This window comes from Panthera uncia, unplaced genomic scaffold, assembly GCF_023721935.1.
Source record: "Panthera uncia isolate 11264 unplaced genomic scaffold, Puncia_PCG_1.0 HiC_scaffold_94, whole genome shotgun sequence".
Lineage (NCBI taxonomy): Eukaryota > Metazoa > Chordata > Mammalia > Carnivora > Felidae > Panthera > Panthera uncia.
The window spans coordinates 16,146-35,132 of NW_026060133.1; the positions used below are offsets into that span (position 1 = coordinate 16,146).

At 55.6% G+C, this 18,987-nt stretch overlaps 1 protein-coding gene across 3 annotated transcripts; it reads right to left on the minus strand.

The window, feature by feature from the left end:
- Positions 1-284: 284 nt before the first annotated feature.
- On the minus strand, positions 285-6,470 carry LOC125918519 (FXYD domain-containing ion transport regulator 3). 3 transcript variants are annotated; one of them, XM_049624508.1, is made up of 8 exons: positions 6,379-6,448; positions 3,664-3,720; positions 2,045-2,077; positions 1,906-1,929; positions 1,108-1,182; positions 984-1,020; positions 637-674; positions 285-507 (listed from the first exon to the last, which is right to left on the minus strand). In XM_049624508.1, exons 2-8 carry the CDS (start codon positions 3,701-3,703, stop codon positions 488-490), a joined length of 267 nt encoding a protein of 88 aa, XP_049480465.1. In that variant the 5' UTR covers positions 3,704-3,720; positions 6,379-6,448; the 3' UTR covers positions 285-487. The 3 variants fall into 3 exon arrangements, with proteins under 3 accessions (XP_049480465.1, XP_049480464.1, XP_049480466.1); XM_049624507.1 differs by having other exon boundaries at positions 2,045-2,080; XM_049624509.1 differs by having other exon boundaries at positions 984-1,182; positions 6,379-6,470.
- Positions 6,471-18,987: the final 12,517 nt, after the last annotated feature.

Here is an 18,987-nt window from a genome sequence, read left to right on the forward strand (position 1 = left end):
AAGAAGATCCACATCCTTGTTTTCCTGGGATGGTCTCAATGCCCACTTGAATGTCCCAGCATTCCATCTGGTTAGAGCGCCCTTTCACTCCCCAGAGTGTCCACCATTTGGCTACTAGAAAATTTTAAATTGCACCCGTGGCTCCCCTAGCCTTGGGAGGCAGAGGGCAGACCTCATGCCATTCACCAGGCCTTTGGGTTTTTCCCAACAGAGAGATGATGGCCAGCTTCTGTGCCGGCTGCCAGTGAAAGCCCATCCCAATGTAGGGAGTCTTGAGGCTGCTTGGGCAGGAGTCAAGATCAACTTTTAGATTAAAAATTGAACAGAAAGACACCCCACCCCCACCCCCAGTGAGAGGTGAGATGAGACCCTGGCAAGGCGGTCTGAGGAGAGGAGGGAGACTTCCATCCTGGAGTCCAGGCTCCCATGCAGAGCCAAGACTTGGGGGAAGAGAAGGGACGTCCATGTCCTTTTGGTTGATCCATCCTCAACAGTTATGGGCAGAGCCTGGGAGAGATGACAGGTCAGCTTGTGAATGCACGTGGAGTTTTCTCCCCAAGGCACGTGCACACACGTGCACACTCACCCACCCCTCGCATCCTGTGTTCCCCTCACCCCATGCTGGTCCTGTCTTACCTGGAGTGATGAGAGGAGGGGCGTCCCCTGGATGGTGACTAGGGAGAGAAAAGTGGTGAAATCAGTATCCACGCCCTTGCCCTCTCAAGGCTAGAAGATTCTCAGCTTGCCCTGACAGCTTCCTGGCTATTTTTCCAATGCTGGTTGTAACATTCCAGGGACCAAAGCTTTTCAGGATTTGGGGCCCTCTGAAGATGATCAGCTCTGAAGAATAAACCTGGCAAAATCTTAGTGGCGTGAATTCTCCAGGGCAGCGCCGGGAGGCCACTCTCTGCGAGATTTAGTTCCTTCCACCAGTGAAAGGTGTCTGTTCAGCGTGAGCCGGGCACACGGGAAACCCGTCTTACCTGGGCTTCTGGCTGAACTTGCACTTGCATTTCCCACCTGTTGGGGAGAGAGGGGACGGTTGGGAGAGAGGACCCGGGCCCACAGCCCTGCCCTGCCAGCCCGGCCACCAGCGTCCCCACTCACTCATGAGGACGATGATGCCGATGGTGCACAGAACCCCAGCACAGATGAGTCCGCCGATCCGGAGTCTGTGCCAGTCTAGGAGAAACCCGGAGGGGGTCGTCAGTGCCTGCCCCTCCATCAAACCCCCATCTATCCAACAAGTAGGTATTGGGCACCTATGGCGGGCAGGGAGCCGGGGATACAGAGTGAACAGATGGCCCCCCAGCCCTCCTGTGCTCACATTCCCCTTTACACACAAACAAGCGATAAGAGATTCAATGGAAGGTCAGGTGAAGATAAGCTTTCTGAAGACAAAGAAGCAGGGCCAGGGGACAAAAAGTCAGAGGCCCAGCGTGGTCAGGGAAGGCTTCTCCGAGCAGAGACCCGGGGAGGTGAGGCAGGGGGCCGTGGCGAAGGGATCGGAAGGTACAAAGGTCTGGAGGTCTGGAGTGTGTCTGCCGTGCCTGAGAGACGGCGGGGAGGCCACCGCATAGCTCGCCTCCTTCAGGCAATTTTTGCAAGACAGCCCTTCCCCCTGCCGTTGATTTGAACCCTAACAACGGCTTCCTGTGAACTGTCCTGCCTTCCTGTGTGTCTGTCCTGCCGGAAGAGAACCTTCGCAGGGACCAGATTGGCCTCGCTCATTCCTTTATTCCTTCATTCTATGGTGTTGACTGTTCAGTGCCCCACTCCTCGCCCCTTCCTATCCTCACCCTTGTTTCGCCCACATCAGACCCTCACCCAACCTAGGTGGGCCCCTTGGCACAAAATAGTAGGTGGGGGTGGGGAGGCTCCGGAGAGAGGGGTGCAAGCTCTCACCATAGTAGAAAGGACTGTTTTTATCTGCAAGAGAAGAAAAAAGAATGTGAATCCAGGACAACAGCCAAGAGGCAGGGGTGCGGGGGGGGGGGGGCGGAATTTGGGGGTGAGCCTGGTGGAAGGGTCCAGTCTGACTCACCTTCTGGGTCGTTGGCGTCCAGGGCAGGCAGGCCTGCTGGGAGAAGCGGGAAGGACAGGGGATGGCGGTGCCAGCCTCAGTAAACTGCCGGGCAGAGCCACAGAGCCTCAGGGGCCTCGAGATGGGGTCCCCTGGCAGACAGTTCCCCTCCTGCGGGCACAGGCGTCCGGCCCCCACTGGCTGCCCCTGCACCTCTCACCTCGGAGGTGTGGACTTGCCCCCGAGCCCCAAGCCTGTGAGCCCTGCCAGCACGTTGCCTCCTAAAATAGGTTTTAATCTGGGCGGCTTTAGGCCACTCTTTGGCCTGATGTGTTCCAGACACCGGTTAATCCACGCCTCCTGCAGAAATGGAACAACGTTCTTTTTTTTTATTTTATTTTTTTTTATGTTTATTTTTGAGAGAGAGAGAGAGACATGAACAGGGGAGGGACAGAGAGAGGGAGACAGATGATCAGAGGCTGGCTCTGTGCTGAGAGCAGCGAGCCCGATGCAGGGCTCGAACTCATGAACTGCGAGATCCTAACCTGAGCTGAAGTCGAACGCTTAGCTGGCTGAGCCGCCCAGTGCCCCGTGGAGCGACACTCTTATCAACTTATCAAGATGCCAGATGGCATCGGTTCCCGGTCATTCTCACAGCCTCATCCACACCCCACCTGTTCTGGTGTTTGCTCGCCACTTCCTTTTAAAGCAGATCACTAATTATAAACGTAACACACTTTACTCAAAAGTGCAGCTTTCTATTACTACCCTGGATGGAATGCCAATCTTGCCCGATGTGAGGGATAAAAAAAATACCAGAAAAGCAAAGGACTAGGATTACATTCGGGCTAGAAGCAGGGGGCCACCTGAGCTCTGGGCCTAAGCTCTGTTCTTTCTTTGTGAAAAGGAGATTAACAATTTTTAATTATATTTAAAGCACAAATGCAATGTGCTTACTCTGCCCTGGGCCCTGTTCTAACTGCTTCTCTTTCTTTCTTTTAAAAAAAAAATTTTTTTAATGTTTATTTATTTTTGACAGAGAGAGAGACAGAGCATGAGCAGGGGAGGGGCAGAGAGAGAGAGGGAGACACAGAATCGAAAGCAGGCTCCAGGCTCTGAGCTGCCAGCACAGAGCCCGATGCGGGGCTCGAACTCACGGACCGCGAGATCATGACCTGAGCTGAAGTCGGACGCTTAACCGACTGAGCCCCCCAGGCACCCCATCTAACTGCTTTTCAAGCACTAACTTGTGAAATGACTATTAAGTGCATACCATTGTCTCCATTTTTACACTGGGGAAACTGAGGCACAAAGGATTTCCGTAACTGCCGCATGCATGAAGCTCCCAGTCATCTCTTGTACTAGTGTTAGGGAGGTGTTAAAGACACAGTACACAGGGCTGAGCCTTCTCCTCCCTCGAGAGGGTGACTTTGTAGCTGTGTGAGCCTCTGCTTTAAGAGGTCCTGTCTTTGTGTGTCCCTTGAAGTCACCAGTGTGGCACTTCTTACCCTCAAGGAGATGCTGTCCTGGTAGTCCCTACCCCACAAGGGAGGCAGAAAGCATGAGAGGGACACGTGGAACTTGGCCACCACTCAACAGAGGGGTTTGGGGAAAAGGCAGTCCCGGGGATGGGTACTCACCTATCAGGAGGATGAGCAGGCTTAGGGTCGCCTCTCGCATGTCCGCGTCCAGCTGGCCTGGAGGGGTGGGGACGGACGGGGAGGGTCCAACTTGAGCAGGGCTGCGGGCTGCCAGACAGGTGCCTCTGGTTCCCAATCCTCTCCTACTCTGCCCCCACCCGGGGTACGCAGCTCGCCCCAGGGCAGGAAGGCTGGCATTAAAACCCACTCACTGGCTGGGAGGTAAGTGCAGGGGGGGTGGGTGACGACGCGGACCTGGCGAGGGACCACAGTAACAACTCACTGGACACAAACTTGGGGCCTGAAGCGAGTTGCCCTGGCGACCAAATGAGGGAGGTGCTGCCTGCCGTTATCCCCATCTTACGGATGGGGAAACTGAGAAACTGAAAGCTGGAAATCGGTGCGTAGGGTCAGCCCGGCGGGGAGCGGGACTTAAAGCAGCCTGGCTCTGCAGAGGCTGCTCGTCACTCAGGACTCTCAGGGCCTCGGGGTGTTTTGGGAAACGGGACGTTGGGAGCCAGGTGGCAAGAGGCCCGGTTCCCGGGTGTGTCTGCCACAGGACAGCTCGGAGCCTGCCTGCCCTGCCCAGACTCTGCAGACCTCGGGCTGGGCCAGGGCCGGGGCCCGGCCGGCTCCTCAGGCGGCTCGGGGCGAGGCGTGGGCAAGGGAGAACCGGAGGCTGGGGCGGGCGTGGGGCACAGAGCAGAGACGAGTCATCTGGCTGCAGCCCCAGGCCCATCTTCTGCCCCCCACCTCGTTTCTGCCCCAGTCCCTGCCCCGGCCCCAGGCTCTGTCAGGCCCTAACAGCATTATTTCCTCCCTCCCCAGATAGGCCTGCTCAGCAAGAAGAACCCCCCCATCCCCTTCCTCGTCTGGCATCAGCCCACCCTCCCCGTATCCTCAGTGCCCGAGATAAGCCCCCGTGCGTCGCCCGGCCCCCTCCCTGCCCCTGCCCCACTGCCACAAGCACCCACTGTCAAAACGTTGATAGCAAGAGCTAACACGTCCTCTGACCCACCCTGTGCTGGGCACTGCCCGTGACCTTGCTGTGTGTTCACCCATTTCACCGCCACCCCTCCCCCCCCCCCCCCCCCCCCGACTGCCGGAAACCCCGGAGGCGATCTCTTCTATTCTCTCCATTTCACCGATCGCAAAACACATGCCCTCCCTAAGCCTGGCGAAAAGCCTTTTGACCTTCCCTGCTGCGTCCCCGCGACTCCCTTCCACAGCTAAAGAGAGCGAGCCTGTCTCTCCATACCATGGAAACCCCACTCCGTGTTCCTTTCTGTTTCTTGCCCAGACTCCTCCCCGGTCCTGTGCACTCGGGTCCTGGGAATCCTCCCAGCCGTTCGTCCTTCATGGTGGACTCATGGTTTTAGTCTGAGCGCCCATTTCTTGCAGGAAGGGGGTCTGTGGCTTTGGGAAGCATTGCTATGGCATTTAGGGCCCCACACGTTTGGGGAGAAGAGCTGGAGTGGGTGTGTGGGCAGGACGGCCCGTGGGTCCTCACCAAGCTACCTGGCGAGGCTTCGTCACCCCGAGATGATGCTAATACTAGTAATAAGAGCTAGTGCTGGCTGGGGGCCTGGGTGGCTCAGCCGGTTAAGCGTCCGACTCTTGATTCCGGCTCACGTCATGATCTCGCGGTTGGTGAGTTCAAGCCCCGCATGGGGCTCTGGGCTGACAACACAGAGCCTGCTCAGGAATTTCTCTCTCTCTCTCTGCCCCTTCCCCCCCAAATAAATAAACAAAGTTGAAAAAAAAAAAAAAGAGCTAATGCTTAATTGTTTACCCCATGCCAGGCACTGTTTCCGTTCTTTGCATTTATTCACTTACATAATCTTCGCGGCTTGATGAAGTTGGCACTGTGGTTACCCTCCCGTTGCTGTCACAACCCCGTAACCCCTGCTAACTCAGCTTAATGCTGCATGCCGTCCCCCAGGACCCAGAGTCCCAGCTCTGAAGCCTCTGTCCATGGAATTCACCACGTCCCCCTGGCCGCGAGGGCTCTGTTTCTCCCCGTCTCGGGCACCTCTCAGCATCCCTGGCACAGGGGGGATGGATGAGGGATCCTAGCGGCGCCCCAGCCCCTGGGCGACATTTCCGGCCTGGCCCTCCCAGGGTGCAGGCCGCTGGGAGCTGGTGTCTGGGCACCCGCCCAGACTGTTGTTGGAAGAGGCTTGTGAGCTGCTCCCGAACTGGTTGGTGTCAGTGTGAAGGCTCGGAGAGGAGGACGGCCTGTAGGTGGAGGCTCTCCCCACCCCTCTCTGCTCCTTTCCCGCCCTGCGGGCCCAACACGGGGTCCAGAGCCGTTTCTACCAGCCGCCTTGTGCTATCCTCTCTGTTCCGCCATGATGGTGGCCACTCCAGTCCACCCCGGCACCCCTCTGCAACCCTATCCACCCAGATACCCCTAATCCAGATGCTTCTGGTCAACTCAGTTACCCCCGATCTACCCAGTCACCCCGATCCCACGTGTGGGCCTTACCCTCATCCCAGCTGGCTCACCCAGCCCCCCGAAGGGAGAATGATGGGGGGCGGGGATCACGTTAATGGAAGGGGCTTTCTCTAATCTGCTGCCCCCTTGCCCCCCCCGGAAAAGATTCTTGAAGGGAGGTTCTAGAGTCTTTAACAGAGGTAAGTGGAGGGAGGGGCGGGGATAGTTTGGGCGCAGAGCCAAGAGGCTGTTGGAAGGAGGGGACCCCAGCCGCTCACCTGTGTGGCTCCCCAGGCTGCTTGGAAAGTTCCAGGAGAGAAGGGAGAGAATGGGGCTGCTGAGCCTGAGTCCTGCCTTTATCCGCAGCTGCCCCGCCCTAAGCAAACCTGGGCAGGTAGAGAACAAGTTGGACTCCCTAAAGCTCAGGGGCTCTCTCACCCCATTCCTGCTCTTAAAGAGACAGCTCCCACACCCTTCTCCCCTACCTCTAATGCCGGGGAGCTCCCTGCGGTCCCCAAGTTCACAGCAGCCTCAGGTGCGGCAAAGGGAGAATAGGATGGGCTGGAATTCTGCCCCTCACATCAGGGGAGGGGTTTTCTTTAATCTCTTGCCCCTGTGAAAAGCACCTGACAGGAAGAAGGTTGGGGTCTTTAAACGCAGAGCTCCCGTCCTGCAGGACGGTGGGGGAAGGCCCTGCACTGGGGTCCTAATCTAATTTCTTTTACTTAAGATTGTGTGCTGTGCTTGCAGGCAATCGCAGGAGAGCTAGAGTCCCCTTCCAGACCACTTGTCGCTTTTGACAATTCGAGGGCCAGCAGAAGATGCTGATGTGACCAAGGTCATGAGGTGGGGGTGGGGGCGGGGTGGGGGCTGTTGGGCTTTAGACCATGGCCTCTTCCCCGTCACGTCCATCATGCCCGAGAGAGCCTGGGAACTGGTTTCTGAGCACCAAGCAGACCTTCCTAGCTCAGACCTTCCCAAGGGCGCAGGGAGTCAGATGCCCGGGTCTACGCAGTGGGTGTTGGGGTGGAGGCTGCCTCCCACTCCGGATAAGGCCATTGCACTGTGCAAGGCTTCCTTCCGCTCCCTCCTCCCTCTCCTGCCCCTCCTCCTCGTGGCATTCCTTCTGGCTGGGGTCTGTGTGGGCCCCCACACGGTCCTCGTTGGGGTGCCCCCTCCCCCCAATTCTCTGCCTTTTTAGACAGAGGGACTTTTGTCCGGGGGCTGGATGGAGAACAAGGCGCCTTTGAGTGGCTGGCAGAGGATTGGGGTCACGGGGAGGGGCAGGGCCAGGAAAGGGTGGCCCTGCACTGGCCACCAGCTGGACTCTGGGCGACCCCCAACACCATCTCGGGGGTGGAGAGGAGGGCTGCGGGAGCCAGGCCAGGGAGAGTGTGGAGCACAGGACGGGGAAAGGGGGCTTCCGAGGTCAAGGCTCTGCTGGGGGTTGTCTGCCCAGGCCAGGGAGAAAGGACCCCCCACTTCCTAACAGGGAGGCACACCCAGACACATGCTTTCTTTATGTGGCTCCCTCAGGCCATTTTTCAACCCCAGGCCCTAGACCAGGACACGGCCTCCCCCGACTCCCGTTAAGAAGGGACCAGTCCCTTCAGGGAGTGGAGGAGGCACTCAGGGCGGATCTCGTTCAAGTGGGAAGTTCAGGGGGAGACAGAAGCAGTGTTAAGGGGGGCCTGCCGGGGAGGATCCCGGTCCAGCTAAGGGGGTCTTTGTCTGGGGGAAGATAGCATCTCTTGCTCAGACATTTCAAATTACGGTGTCCCTGGGAAGACCCCTTTGATGGTCTTGGGAGTTGAGTGGTGTCTCCCTCTGCTGGGAAGTCCAAGAACTGCAGGCATCCGAAGGCGAGAAGGGGCGAGCGCTCCGCGGTAGCTGGGGTGTCCTTCACCTGCGCTCAGTTGCCAAAGGGACCCTGCAAGAATCGTGAACGAGTGAAGCAGGACAGGCAGGAGACCGTATGGCACGCTGGCCACCCGGCAAGTGGGAGAACTACTGTCCTGTTTAAAAGGCAGCCACATGGAGAGAGACGGAAGTGTCTCCCAAACCGTTTCCTCGCTGAGGGAAAAACAGCAGGATGTATAGAATATGCTACCATTTGTGAAGGAGGGAAGAATGCATACCCTTGTTCATGAATGAGGTATCTTTGGAGGCTGACACCCGTGGTTGCTCCTGGGGAGGAGGGGTGAGAGGCTAGGGGGTGGGGCGGAGGGAGACTCCCTCTTGTACCTTTGGGATTTTATATTCGTAAAATACCCTACTTCAAAAAAAGTCTAATTAAAAGTATTAAAGGATAGTGTCTACACAGTCCCAGCCAATTGCTGCTATATGTTCCATCAGTGTCAGAAACCTGAATCTTTATACAGAATTCCCAATATTAAAAGTTGCCTCGGGGGCACCTAGCTGGCTCAGTGGGTAGAACAAGTGATTCTTGATCTTAGGGTCGTGGGTTCGAGCCCGACGCTGGGTGTAGAGATTACTTGCTAAAAAAAGTTGGGTCAGATTTTTTAAAAATTATGCAGGTCGGTTGAGCGGCCGACTTCAGCTCGGGTCATGATCTCACGGTCCGTGAGTTCGAGCCCCGCGTCGGGCTCTGTGCTGACGGCTCAGAGCCTGGAGCCTGTTTCAGATTCTGTGTCTCCCTCTCTCTCTGACCCTCCCCCGTTCATGCTCTGTCTCTCTCTGTCTCAAAAATAAATAAACGTTAAGAAAGTAAATTTAAGTGAAATAAATAAAAAATTATGCAGGTTTAAAAAATTACAGAAGTCCAACAAAACACATCACGTCTAAGGACTGGCTTCCGCCTGGAGAATCAACTTCTGCCAGCTTTATTTCCTGAATCTTTCATCATGGTGGCCTTGCATTCAGATATACAGACGTTTATGGGGTTTTACCCAGCCCAGGCCGACCATAACTTCCCCCTAGGGTTGGACCAGAACGTGCCATATCCATGCGTGTGTTGGCCTGAGGCTGGGGCTTCTGACCTGAGGCCCCCATGTGGATGCGTGAAGGTGCAAACACTGACACTCGCGGGGGTGGGGGGGGTCAGTAGTGGGTGCAGCTCCTTGCATCCTATTGGGGGTTGGATCTCTTTTGGGGTGTCTTCTAGGCCAACTTGACTTCAATCATATCTAAAGTCTCTCTCTCTCTCTCTCATGTATGTATGTAATACATACATATAAATGTATGTTTATATAATCTTTTATAAGTAAATATGTGTTATATTTATTTTTATAGAGAGAAAAAAGTCATCCGAAACATTTCCCCTTCATTTTGCTTTTGACATCACTTGGCCCTACAGAGTCTGCTGAAGCTGTGATTGGCTGTGATTTCTCAGTACCCTAGGAATTCTTGCAACATGAGAAAAATCAAACCTATACATAGCTTCTGAACATCACAAGGTTTTCAGGAATGCCGAATGAAAGTAAAAAATCAAAGCCACGGGGTGGTAAGCAGCTTTATTAATGTTGGTTTTGCCATTTGCTTCTGATGTTCAGGAGGGCCCAAGCCCAACGGTTGTACATGTTTCCTTTGGTTCCCAAAGTGTTGCAAAAACTAACATTTGCTGACATTTAAAGATCCGGATGTTTCCAACACAATAAGCTGCATTTCCAGCTTCTCGTGGGAGACATGGCCTAACTGGGCCCACATTCCCACTTGGCAGCCGGGGCTGGAGGGGCCGGTCCATCTCTCCGGGGTGACCCAGGCCCCATATCCCCCTGGTTTGAGGCTTCACGGGAAAGTATGTAGGAGAGGGACACCCACCTCCCATCTCAGACCTGCTTCCGCCTTCGGGGCCACCATTACAGCACAGACCCTGGACAGAGGCAGCCCAGGATGGATCAGGCGTGGTTGATGCAGGAAGGACCCCTGAACTGTCATCCCGAATCTGCCCAGGGCGAGGAGAAAAGGCAAAAGCAAAGAAGAGCTTGGTCGTGCTTTGTGACTTCCTCCTGGAAAGGCGTTGAGGAGTCTTTCACAAGCAGGCCTGCTCCAGGGGGGGCGGGAGAACAGGAGAAGAGGTCTGAGATGCAGGAGACGCAGAAAACAACTAGGGTACCGACATACGGAGTGAAAGCAGATGAGGCAAAATATTTATTAACACTTGGTGGATCTCCACGAAGGGTACCTGGGTTTGTCGTACTCTCTCCGTAACACTCCTGTCGTTACAAACATTCAAAATAAAAGTTGGGGAAAATGAATAAAAATTGTAAACTTAGACACGAAATTTTTCTTTAACGTTTATTTGCTTGTTTTTGAAAGAGAGAATGAGAGAACGAGGCGGGGAGGGACACAGAGAGGGAGACACAGAACCCGAAGCAGGCTCCAGGCTCCGAGCTGTCAGCACAGAGCCCGACAAGGGGCTTAAACTCCCAAACCGGGAGATCATGACCCGAGCTGAAGTCGGCTTAACCACCTGATCCGCCCAGGCGCCCCTAAAGGAACAGAACTGAATCGGACTGAGAGGCTGTGTCTTCGTGCATATAGCACATAGTATATAGTGAATGTTATGTATAAACATTTGTTTCTTTGTAGATAAAAGCATGTGTGCTATTTGTGTCCTCCTGCAATGTCTTCCCTTTCCATAGCTTGGATGGTTTGCCTCGTCCCCGTCCCCTGCGTGCCCGGCTCTGTTCCTCCCTAACTGTGGGTGCCTTACCCCGTCCTGGCTGCCCGGCCCCGCCCGCTGGGGTCCCCGAGGGCCCGCCTGGCCGCAGAGACAGGGAAATGAGTCTGCGGTTCCCGGAGGTCGGATGGCTGGCACCAGTGGCCACGGGAAGGCGCTGACCCGGCAGCTGGCCACAGGGGCCCCTGACATCTCAGTATTCCCATCCCCTCCCCCCGCCCCCGCACCTCGGTGTCTACAGAGGTGCTGCCGCACCCGGCGAGGACCACCTCCGCACCCCTGCATGTCCCCGTGTCATTTACCAACTGTTGCTAACTCTCTCCCTCTGTTTTCAGAGAACGGTCCAGACTCTGTTGCGGGACTGCTAGGCAGGCATTACTCTCCCAGTGGGAGGCAAGTGTGGCAACGAGGGGCTGTCACTCAGCCTCAAGGGACACAGTTAATTAAGGGACAAAGTCTGGATTCCAGGCCAGGTCGTCTGGTTCCACACCCGTGTGTATGTGTGTGTTGTGGGATGGGGGGAGGGAGGGGGTGGCAAAAAGACAACAGGGCCCCGTGTAAATGTGAAGTTCCTAAGAGCAGACAGCAGGTTAGAAAAGAGAATTAGACCACAAAGAATATTTCCGGAACCAACCATTTCTCCCCCACTGTCCCTGCCCAGGCCCGGCCTCCATCCTCCCTGTTCTGGACACCACAGCAGCCCCTCCCTGGGTCCCCTGCTCTCTTGCCTGCCCTCAGTCTGCTCCTCGCCCACAGCCAGAGGGAGCCTGCGAACCCCTGAGTCAGGTCAGGGCCCTCCCGGCTCAGAGTCCTCCCCTGGCCGCACCTCTCTCCTGGCGAAAGCAAAGTCCTCACCATGACCCACGACCCATACGTCACTCCCCTGTCTGGTCCCCTGGCATCTCCGACCTCACCATCTCCTCCCCCTCAACCCCTCCCTCCCTTGCTCACTGGGCTCCGGCCACACTGGCCTCCCCGCTGGTCCTCCAGCACACCGGGCACCTTCCCAGCCTCCAGACATTTGCATCCTGGGTTCCCACCAGCAGATTCACTGTTCCTGCCGATGTGCGCTTGGGTCCCTCCTTCATCTCCTTTCTTCAGGGCTTTGCTCAAACATCACATTCTTGATGAGGCTTTCCTTGGTCGCCAGAGTTACAACTACGACTGCCACCTGGAAACCGCTCACTCCACCCTATTCTCTTTTTTCCCCCCCGAAGCATGAACACCTATCACCTCCTGACACAGAGTATAATTACACACTTACTGGTTATATTTATTGACTCTTTCCCCTCTGGACTGTCAGACCAGGAAAGAGGGACCTTAACTGTTCCATTCCCTCTGTGTCCCCAGAAGCACAGGGCCTGGCACATAGTAGGTGCCTGAGAAATATTTGTTGAGTGACTGAATGAGAACCATTCTTGGGAGTCACTGTATCCCAGGCCTCATAGCAGATGAATCAAGTGGCCTGCCTTCCTTAAGTAGATCACACTGTGGAGGCACACAGTAGGCCCACAGGTGGAGAGGGAAGGAACTTCGGGCCAGAGAGCCTCAGTTCACATCCTAGCTCCGCCCCTTTCTCACCATGTGACATCAGGCAAGCGAGTCTCCCTCTCTGGGCCTCAGTTTCCCTCTCTGTAAATTAGGATAAGAATAGCACTCACCCTGCAGGACTGCCCTTTGGATTCAATGGGGTTGTTGTGTGGGATGCTGGCAGCGTGACTAATTCTGAAAGCCGGTTCCCTTCCTGGAAGGGGGTGGGGTGGAAGGGGCAGGGCTGTGTGTTTTCCAACAGCCAACAATGGAACTCTTGTCGGCAGGGGCCCTCAGGCGTGGAAAACACATCCACCCCTGTGGGTTCCAGATAAAATTTTCAGGTCTCTGAGGGGAGATCTTCCAGGGCATTTACATTTTTTAGAGACCCTTGCAACAAGAAATACCGGTTTGAGGACATGAGCCCCCTGGGATTGGGCTCGCATTTAGCCCTTCTCCCAGCAATGAGCAGCTGTGAGGGCTGGGGGGTGGGGGGTGGGGGGGTCTCTCCCACCTACAGCTCCTGAGATAGGACCAGACAGGCTAAGGCAGTCTTTGGGCCACAAGGATTGCTTCAGTGGGGTCCAATCAAAGTGAAGCACAGAATTTTGTTTAGTAATTGAGGGATAAAGAGATTTGGGTTTTGCTTTGGATGGTGAGAAATGCACACCGGAGGCCTGGAAATTGCGGTCATTTTGCCACCACAAGAAAAGCCAACCGGAGGACAATGCTAGCACCGTAGAGGACCCACAAACTAGGAGAAATGCTGAGAAAACAATCTGCGCCCTGATCAAATCACGCCCGATCTCCCTCTGGAATTTTCAGTCGTGAATCTAAAAACCTGACTTGTTTGAGTTCATTTTAGCGACGTTTCCTGCTATTTGTGATTAACGACAATCAGACTAGTACACAGGGAAACTCCGTGGGCCCAGAATCACTGTGATTCCACTGGGACATGTCACATGATTTTTACTTAGTTGGAGCCAAGCATTTCTCTTAGCTTCAATCGGTCCAAGTGTCTCTAGAAGCCATTAAGTGCTTACCTTGGCCAGGTCAAGTATTTCTCTTGTGGACAAATCTCAGCCCCTGCACCTGCGTAGACATCTGGAGAAGGACCTGTTTTCCTTCGCAAGTTCCACCTTGAAAAAGGGCAATGAGCCAGAGGAGCCACAGGACTTGGCAAAGACAGAAGAACAAGTGCCTGGGAGCTCACCAGTCCTCATATCGAAGGTGGCAGTGTGAGAGTGCCCACATGCCTGGCAGGTGCCAGGGAAGAGTGGGTGGCGCCCGAAGGCACCTCTCGGGGTCCCACGCTTCTGCCCAGGCCTGCAGGAGGAAGGGAAGGAGCACATGGTGTGGGTGGGCAGTGGCAGAATTGCTCACAACACTCCCCAGCCCAGAAGTCCTCCCTGGCCGGGTGGTACCTGCCTCCCATGGAACGGCCGCCCTGGATGGGGGCACGCAGTCAGTGCTGCTTGAGCACGAAGCCCGTATCACACTAGCAGCCCTCCTGGCATGGCGTCAGGTAGCTGTCGGGCAGGGCAGGCCGAGTGCAAGAGCTGGGACACGTGAGGAACCGCAGAGCTCATAATGGATGGTGGGATGGCAGGCCAGATCTGGAAGAACACAGATGGGGGCTAATAATTAGCCAAGCATTACTGTTCTGGAATGTTTCCAACCAGAAGATGACTAAGGGAGCAGAGGGCAGGTTGAGGAGGCCAAGGACGGATCATCAGGGCAGAGTGGGGAATGTGGAGGTATCATCAGGAGGTGATGCTGTTGATGGTGATGATAACGGCAAGGACGGTGATGAGGATTGTCTTATATAACATTTCCGGAGCACTCACTGTATGCCAGGCCCTGCTCTAGTCTCCTTCTAGGTATTATCTCTTCTAATCCTTAGTATTTTCTTCCTGAATTCACTGAAGAAAACTGAGTTAGCAAGAAACTGTGCAAGGCTATTATCATTCATCAATAAAAAGAACTACCTATAACTGAGCAGTTACCAGGAGCTTGTTTTTCATATACCACCTTTTTTATCCGTCACAACAATCTCATGAGATAGAGACTTTCATCACCCCGTTTGCAGACAAGGAAACTGAGGTACAGAGATGTTAAGCGACTTGCCCAAAGTCACACAACTGCTGAGTGATTTGGAATAAGCTGTTGTGCTTCCCTACCTCCCTGCCTCCACGGGCCTCTTTGGCCTCCTTCCGGGCCTTATTTTTCTCCAGAACAAATTGCATGCATCGCCTCTGACATCCTCAGGGTGCTCTCAGGGGGTTTGTGTCTATTTTTTTCACCAAAATAAACAAAGTCCCTGCGCTTGGAGAACTCCTATGCTGTCCAGAGGAAGGCGGACAGGAAACATAGTGACCCCCTAGCAGGTTTGCGACTGGCATCTGAAGGGGCGGGGGGGCAGTCCTGCGGGTCAGCCCTTAACCTGTGGGGTCTGATGTCATCTCCAGGTAGATGTGTCAGAGCTGAACTGAATTAGAGGACACTCGGCTGCTGCCCACAGAGAATTGGAGGATTGCTTGGTGTGGGAAACGCACACATCTGGTCACAGAAGGGCTCTGGGTGAGCAGAGAATATGCCACACGGTATTCACATTTCATAGATGGGGAAACCAAGCCACTAGGCCAAGGTCAATAGTTAACAAAGGGCACAGTGGGGCTGGAACCCAGGCCTCCAAGCCCAGCACCCCACGCTTTATTGCTTCCCCACATTGCCTGTTAGAGCATCGGCTGACACTCTTTGTGTGGGCCCAGTGACCATTTGCCCCACTCGTGGGGTCTGGAACAAGAGTGTGAATGGAGGCCCACATCTCATGTCTCCCAGCTGCCAAACTGTTAAATGAACTATGTTCTACCCTCAACACAGAGACCTTCCTAATTCCCCGGAGGCCAGGTGTGGCTTTAGAATTCTTGATTCCGCAGAGTTTCTGGACAGGACGTGGTGCCCAGGAGAGGCTGCCCAGGCCCACTTCCCGTCTTCCCAGCCCCGGCTGTGGCCCACGCGGCAGGAGGGAGGTCTTGCATAATGATACAACCCTGTAGCCTCGGCCCACCTTGGCCGCCCCCCCCCTCCTGCAGTGGGGCTTGTTGTGTGCACCTTGCCCGCACGGTCCACCCCCTGAAGATGGACGTGGGATGAGGTCACTGAGAGCCCTGGCGTTGTGGCTCCCAGAGCAGATTCTGGAAAGGGGTCAGGAGGGGGTGCAGGATCCAAGGGCACTTCCCAGAGGTCCTTGGGCTCTGCAGCCTGTGGGGAGTAGCACAGCCAGAGCTGGCGGGACCCTGGAGTGCAAGGCTGGGGCAGGGACCCTCTGCCCAGTTCAAAGGGCGGCAAAGCCCTAGTGTCTCCTTCTCCAAAGTGGATACCCCTGGGTTACCATTTCATCAGCCTGTTGTTATTTACGCTCATTAGTCATCAGGGCTCCCTGAGACCAGGACTAGAGTTAGGTCATGCCTACCTGGATCACCCCAAACTGCCCCACTGGCAGTGACAGCTGCCTTTCTTCCATGTCCACGTGAACCTGTGGGCCCACGTAGCACCCCAGGGCTCCTGCTGCCTGACCTCCATCCAGACGGCCAAGGGTGCGGCCAGCATGTTCTGGCCAACACCTCCCAGCCAGGCCCTTGGAAGTGGTGCCGGGTCCCACTGAAGGTGTGCAGGCGGGGGTCTCCAGAGAGCCACAGTGTCCCCTAGTGCGCTGCTCTGCCAGGCTGTGGCACGACTCTCAGGGCCCACAGGCATGAGGGTGGCACCCGAACAGGTGTCCAGGCCTGTGGCACCGACACTTCTGCTCACGGGTGGCCGTGGACGGCACCTGGGTGCCCGAGATGTAGCGCCCCTGCAGGTGGCGGCCACGGCCGGTGTGCGACACTCACATGCCCGCCACCAGGGAGAACCCTTGTAGCAGAAGCAGCCGGCTGTGCGCCAGGGGGTGCAGGGCCCTGAGGAGTTAAGGCAGGCACATGTGGCCGGGCAGGGTGGCCCACAGAAGTCGTAGTCACTGTTGGTCGGACATGCCACACCCGGGAGAGGGGACACGTGGATCGGAGGCCACCAGCCCAGACCAGAGGGAGAAAAACCTGGGATGGTTGCAGGTCAGGGAGGAAGGCAGGGATGGACCACAGGGTGCTTCCCAAACTGCCACTGTTCCTGGTTAATGCTTTCTCTCCATATGGCTTGTTAACATCATGTCCGCAGGCAACTTAAAAATTCTGGCATGTCAGGGGCACCTGGGTGGCTCAGTCCCTTAAACGTCTGACTCCTGATTTTGGCTCAGGTCATGATCCCACGGTTCGTGGGTTCCAGCCCCGCGTCCGGCTCTGTGCTGACAGCTCAGGGCCTGGAGTCCCCTTGGATTCTGTCTCCCTTTGTCTCTGCCACTCCCCAACTCGTGCTCTCTCAAAAATAAACATTGAAATTTTTTTTTTTTAATGGTAGCATGTGATGAACAATTAGACAACTCAAGATCAAGTGCAGGGAGATGTTTACAAGAGGCCTGTGAGGGACCCGGATTCTGGTTTGAGGTTTGGGTCCCCATCCCCGGGAGCAGGGCTCAGGGTCTCCCTGGGGATGAGGGGTTCCAATCGGCTGAGGAAGGTGGCATCCTAGCTGCCCAAGGCGTGAGGCCCTTCGCAGAAGGGGAAGGGGCACTGACGGCCCCCCTCAGGCTGGCTCACCACTCAGACAGGCGGATGTCACGCAGGGCGCAGAGCTGGACAGGGGCCTCCAGCACGGCACCCGGCGTGCGGTTGCCCAGGCCACACCGGTGGAGGTCGAAGGTGCAGCCTGCATTTAGGCCATGGGCTCATCGTGCCTGTGATGTTTGCAGAAGGGCCCGGGGCAGTTCCCCAGAACCCCGCTGAGCTGCTCTCCGGGGCCTGTCCTGCAGGGCTCGGGGTCCCCAGTGTCCCGCCGGCAGCTGAGGAGACCGCGGGGACTCAGCCGGGCCCCCCCCAACCCATGTGTCCTGCCTCCCCCTCCTGGCCGACCCCACCAGCCCCCTCCTCCGGCCTCTGCCAGCCTCTCCTTTCCAGACCCTGCCAGCTCCTCGTGCAGTTTTAGAAACTTGAAAAAACCCAACCCGCAGTAACAAGTAATTTTCATACCACTGCTCCACACAAAGAAGCTGTTAGGACACGGGTTCTGGAATCGGCCTTGTTGCCTCCAAATCCCAGCCCTTTCGCTGGGATGAATTTCCAAATCTGTGCCACCCGATAAAGGAGTCACCAGCCCCCTGGGCCTGCTGAGCGCTTGAAATACGGCTAGTGTGACTGAGGAGCAAGATGTTTAAGTTAAGCTAATTTACGCTTGAATTTAAATAACCATCCAGGCTAGTGGCTGCCTCGTCGAACATCTCAGGACTAAGGTTTTGGGTATTTCCTGCCTCCTTTTCGGGAGTTGGTAGAGTGGAGTATTTAAGATCCAGGACTTTGGAGCCAGGCTGCCTGGGTTCCAGTCCCCATTTCCTACCGTGGGAAGTTGGGCAAACACTCAATCCTTCTGTGCCTCAGTTTCCCCCTCCGTAAATGGGTGTAATAGTGGTTCCTGGTACCAAGGAGCACCACGTGCTTACTACTAGTGGCCTTTCAGCCTGTCTGTCCTTGAGAGACTACCGGCTTGCCTGCTGTTTGGCCCCAGCCCAGCATTTCCCCCAACCCAGGCCTCCCTGGCCCAGTGTGGCCACTCACCTAGGCTGTCTGTCCTGGGTCTGCCAGGCGTTGCTGACATTGGTATTTCTGGGGACAGGTGCCCCACTAGAGAGCGACTTGTCATCACTGTGGCCTCTGTGGAAATTGCCCCAGAGGCCATGGAGGCCGCCGTGGTATTTGGGCCCCACCCAGACAAACAGTATGTTGCGGCCTTTGAACCAAACCTGTAGCTGGGTGCCCACCCACAGTAGCATCTGGTCTGCCTCCCACCACATTCAGGCCTCAGAGCACTGGGTGTCCTACCCCCAGGTCCTCCACCAGCGCACGCGGTCCGTCTCCTCCTGCCACGCCCTCCCCTGCCCAGTGCCATGCACACATCCCTTTGTAACCCCCACAATAGTCACAGGGGGACACAGAAGGCACTAAGGGACATCTCCAAGTGCACATGTCCAAGTCTGAGCTCCTCAAGCCCCGTCCCCTCACTTCCTCCATCACAGGCAGGGGCAGCTCTACCCTTCGGCCTGCAGAGGCCAGCACTCAAGTCCTCCTGGAACCCACTCTCTGTCACCCCACATCTGATTCTTTCAAAATATTCCCAGAATCCTACCACTCCTCCCCACCTTCTACTACCCTCTCCCTGATTCCAACCTGCCTCTCTGTCTACCTGCTCCCACCTGCCTCCAACAGTCTGTTCCCCACATGAAGCCACAGGGAACCTCACCCTATTTAAAATTATAACGCCCACCCTATACATACACGCACTCCCAATGTTCCTTTCATGTTTTATTTTTCTAGGACTTATTACCAGCTGATATGTATTTGCTTTTTCATGTTTGCCTTCCACTTTATAATCTGAGGGGACCTGTCTGCTTTGTTCTCTGCTGTGTCCTCAGAGCTTAGAACAGGATCTGACACAAAGTCAATGTTCAGTAAAGTCTTGTTGAAAGATGGATGGATGGATGGATGGACGGATGGATGGGCAGGTGGATGGATGGATGGATAGATAGATACGTGGATGGATGGATGGATTGATGCATGGATGGGTGCAT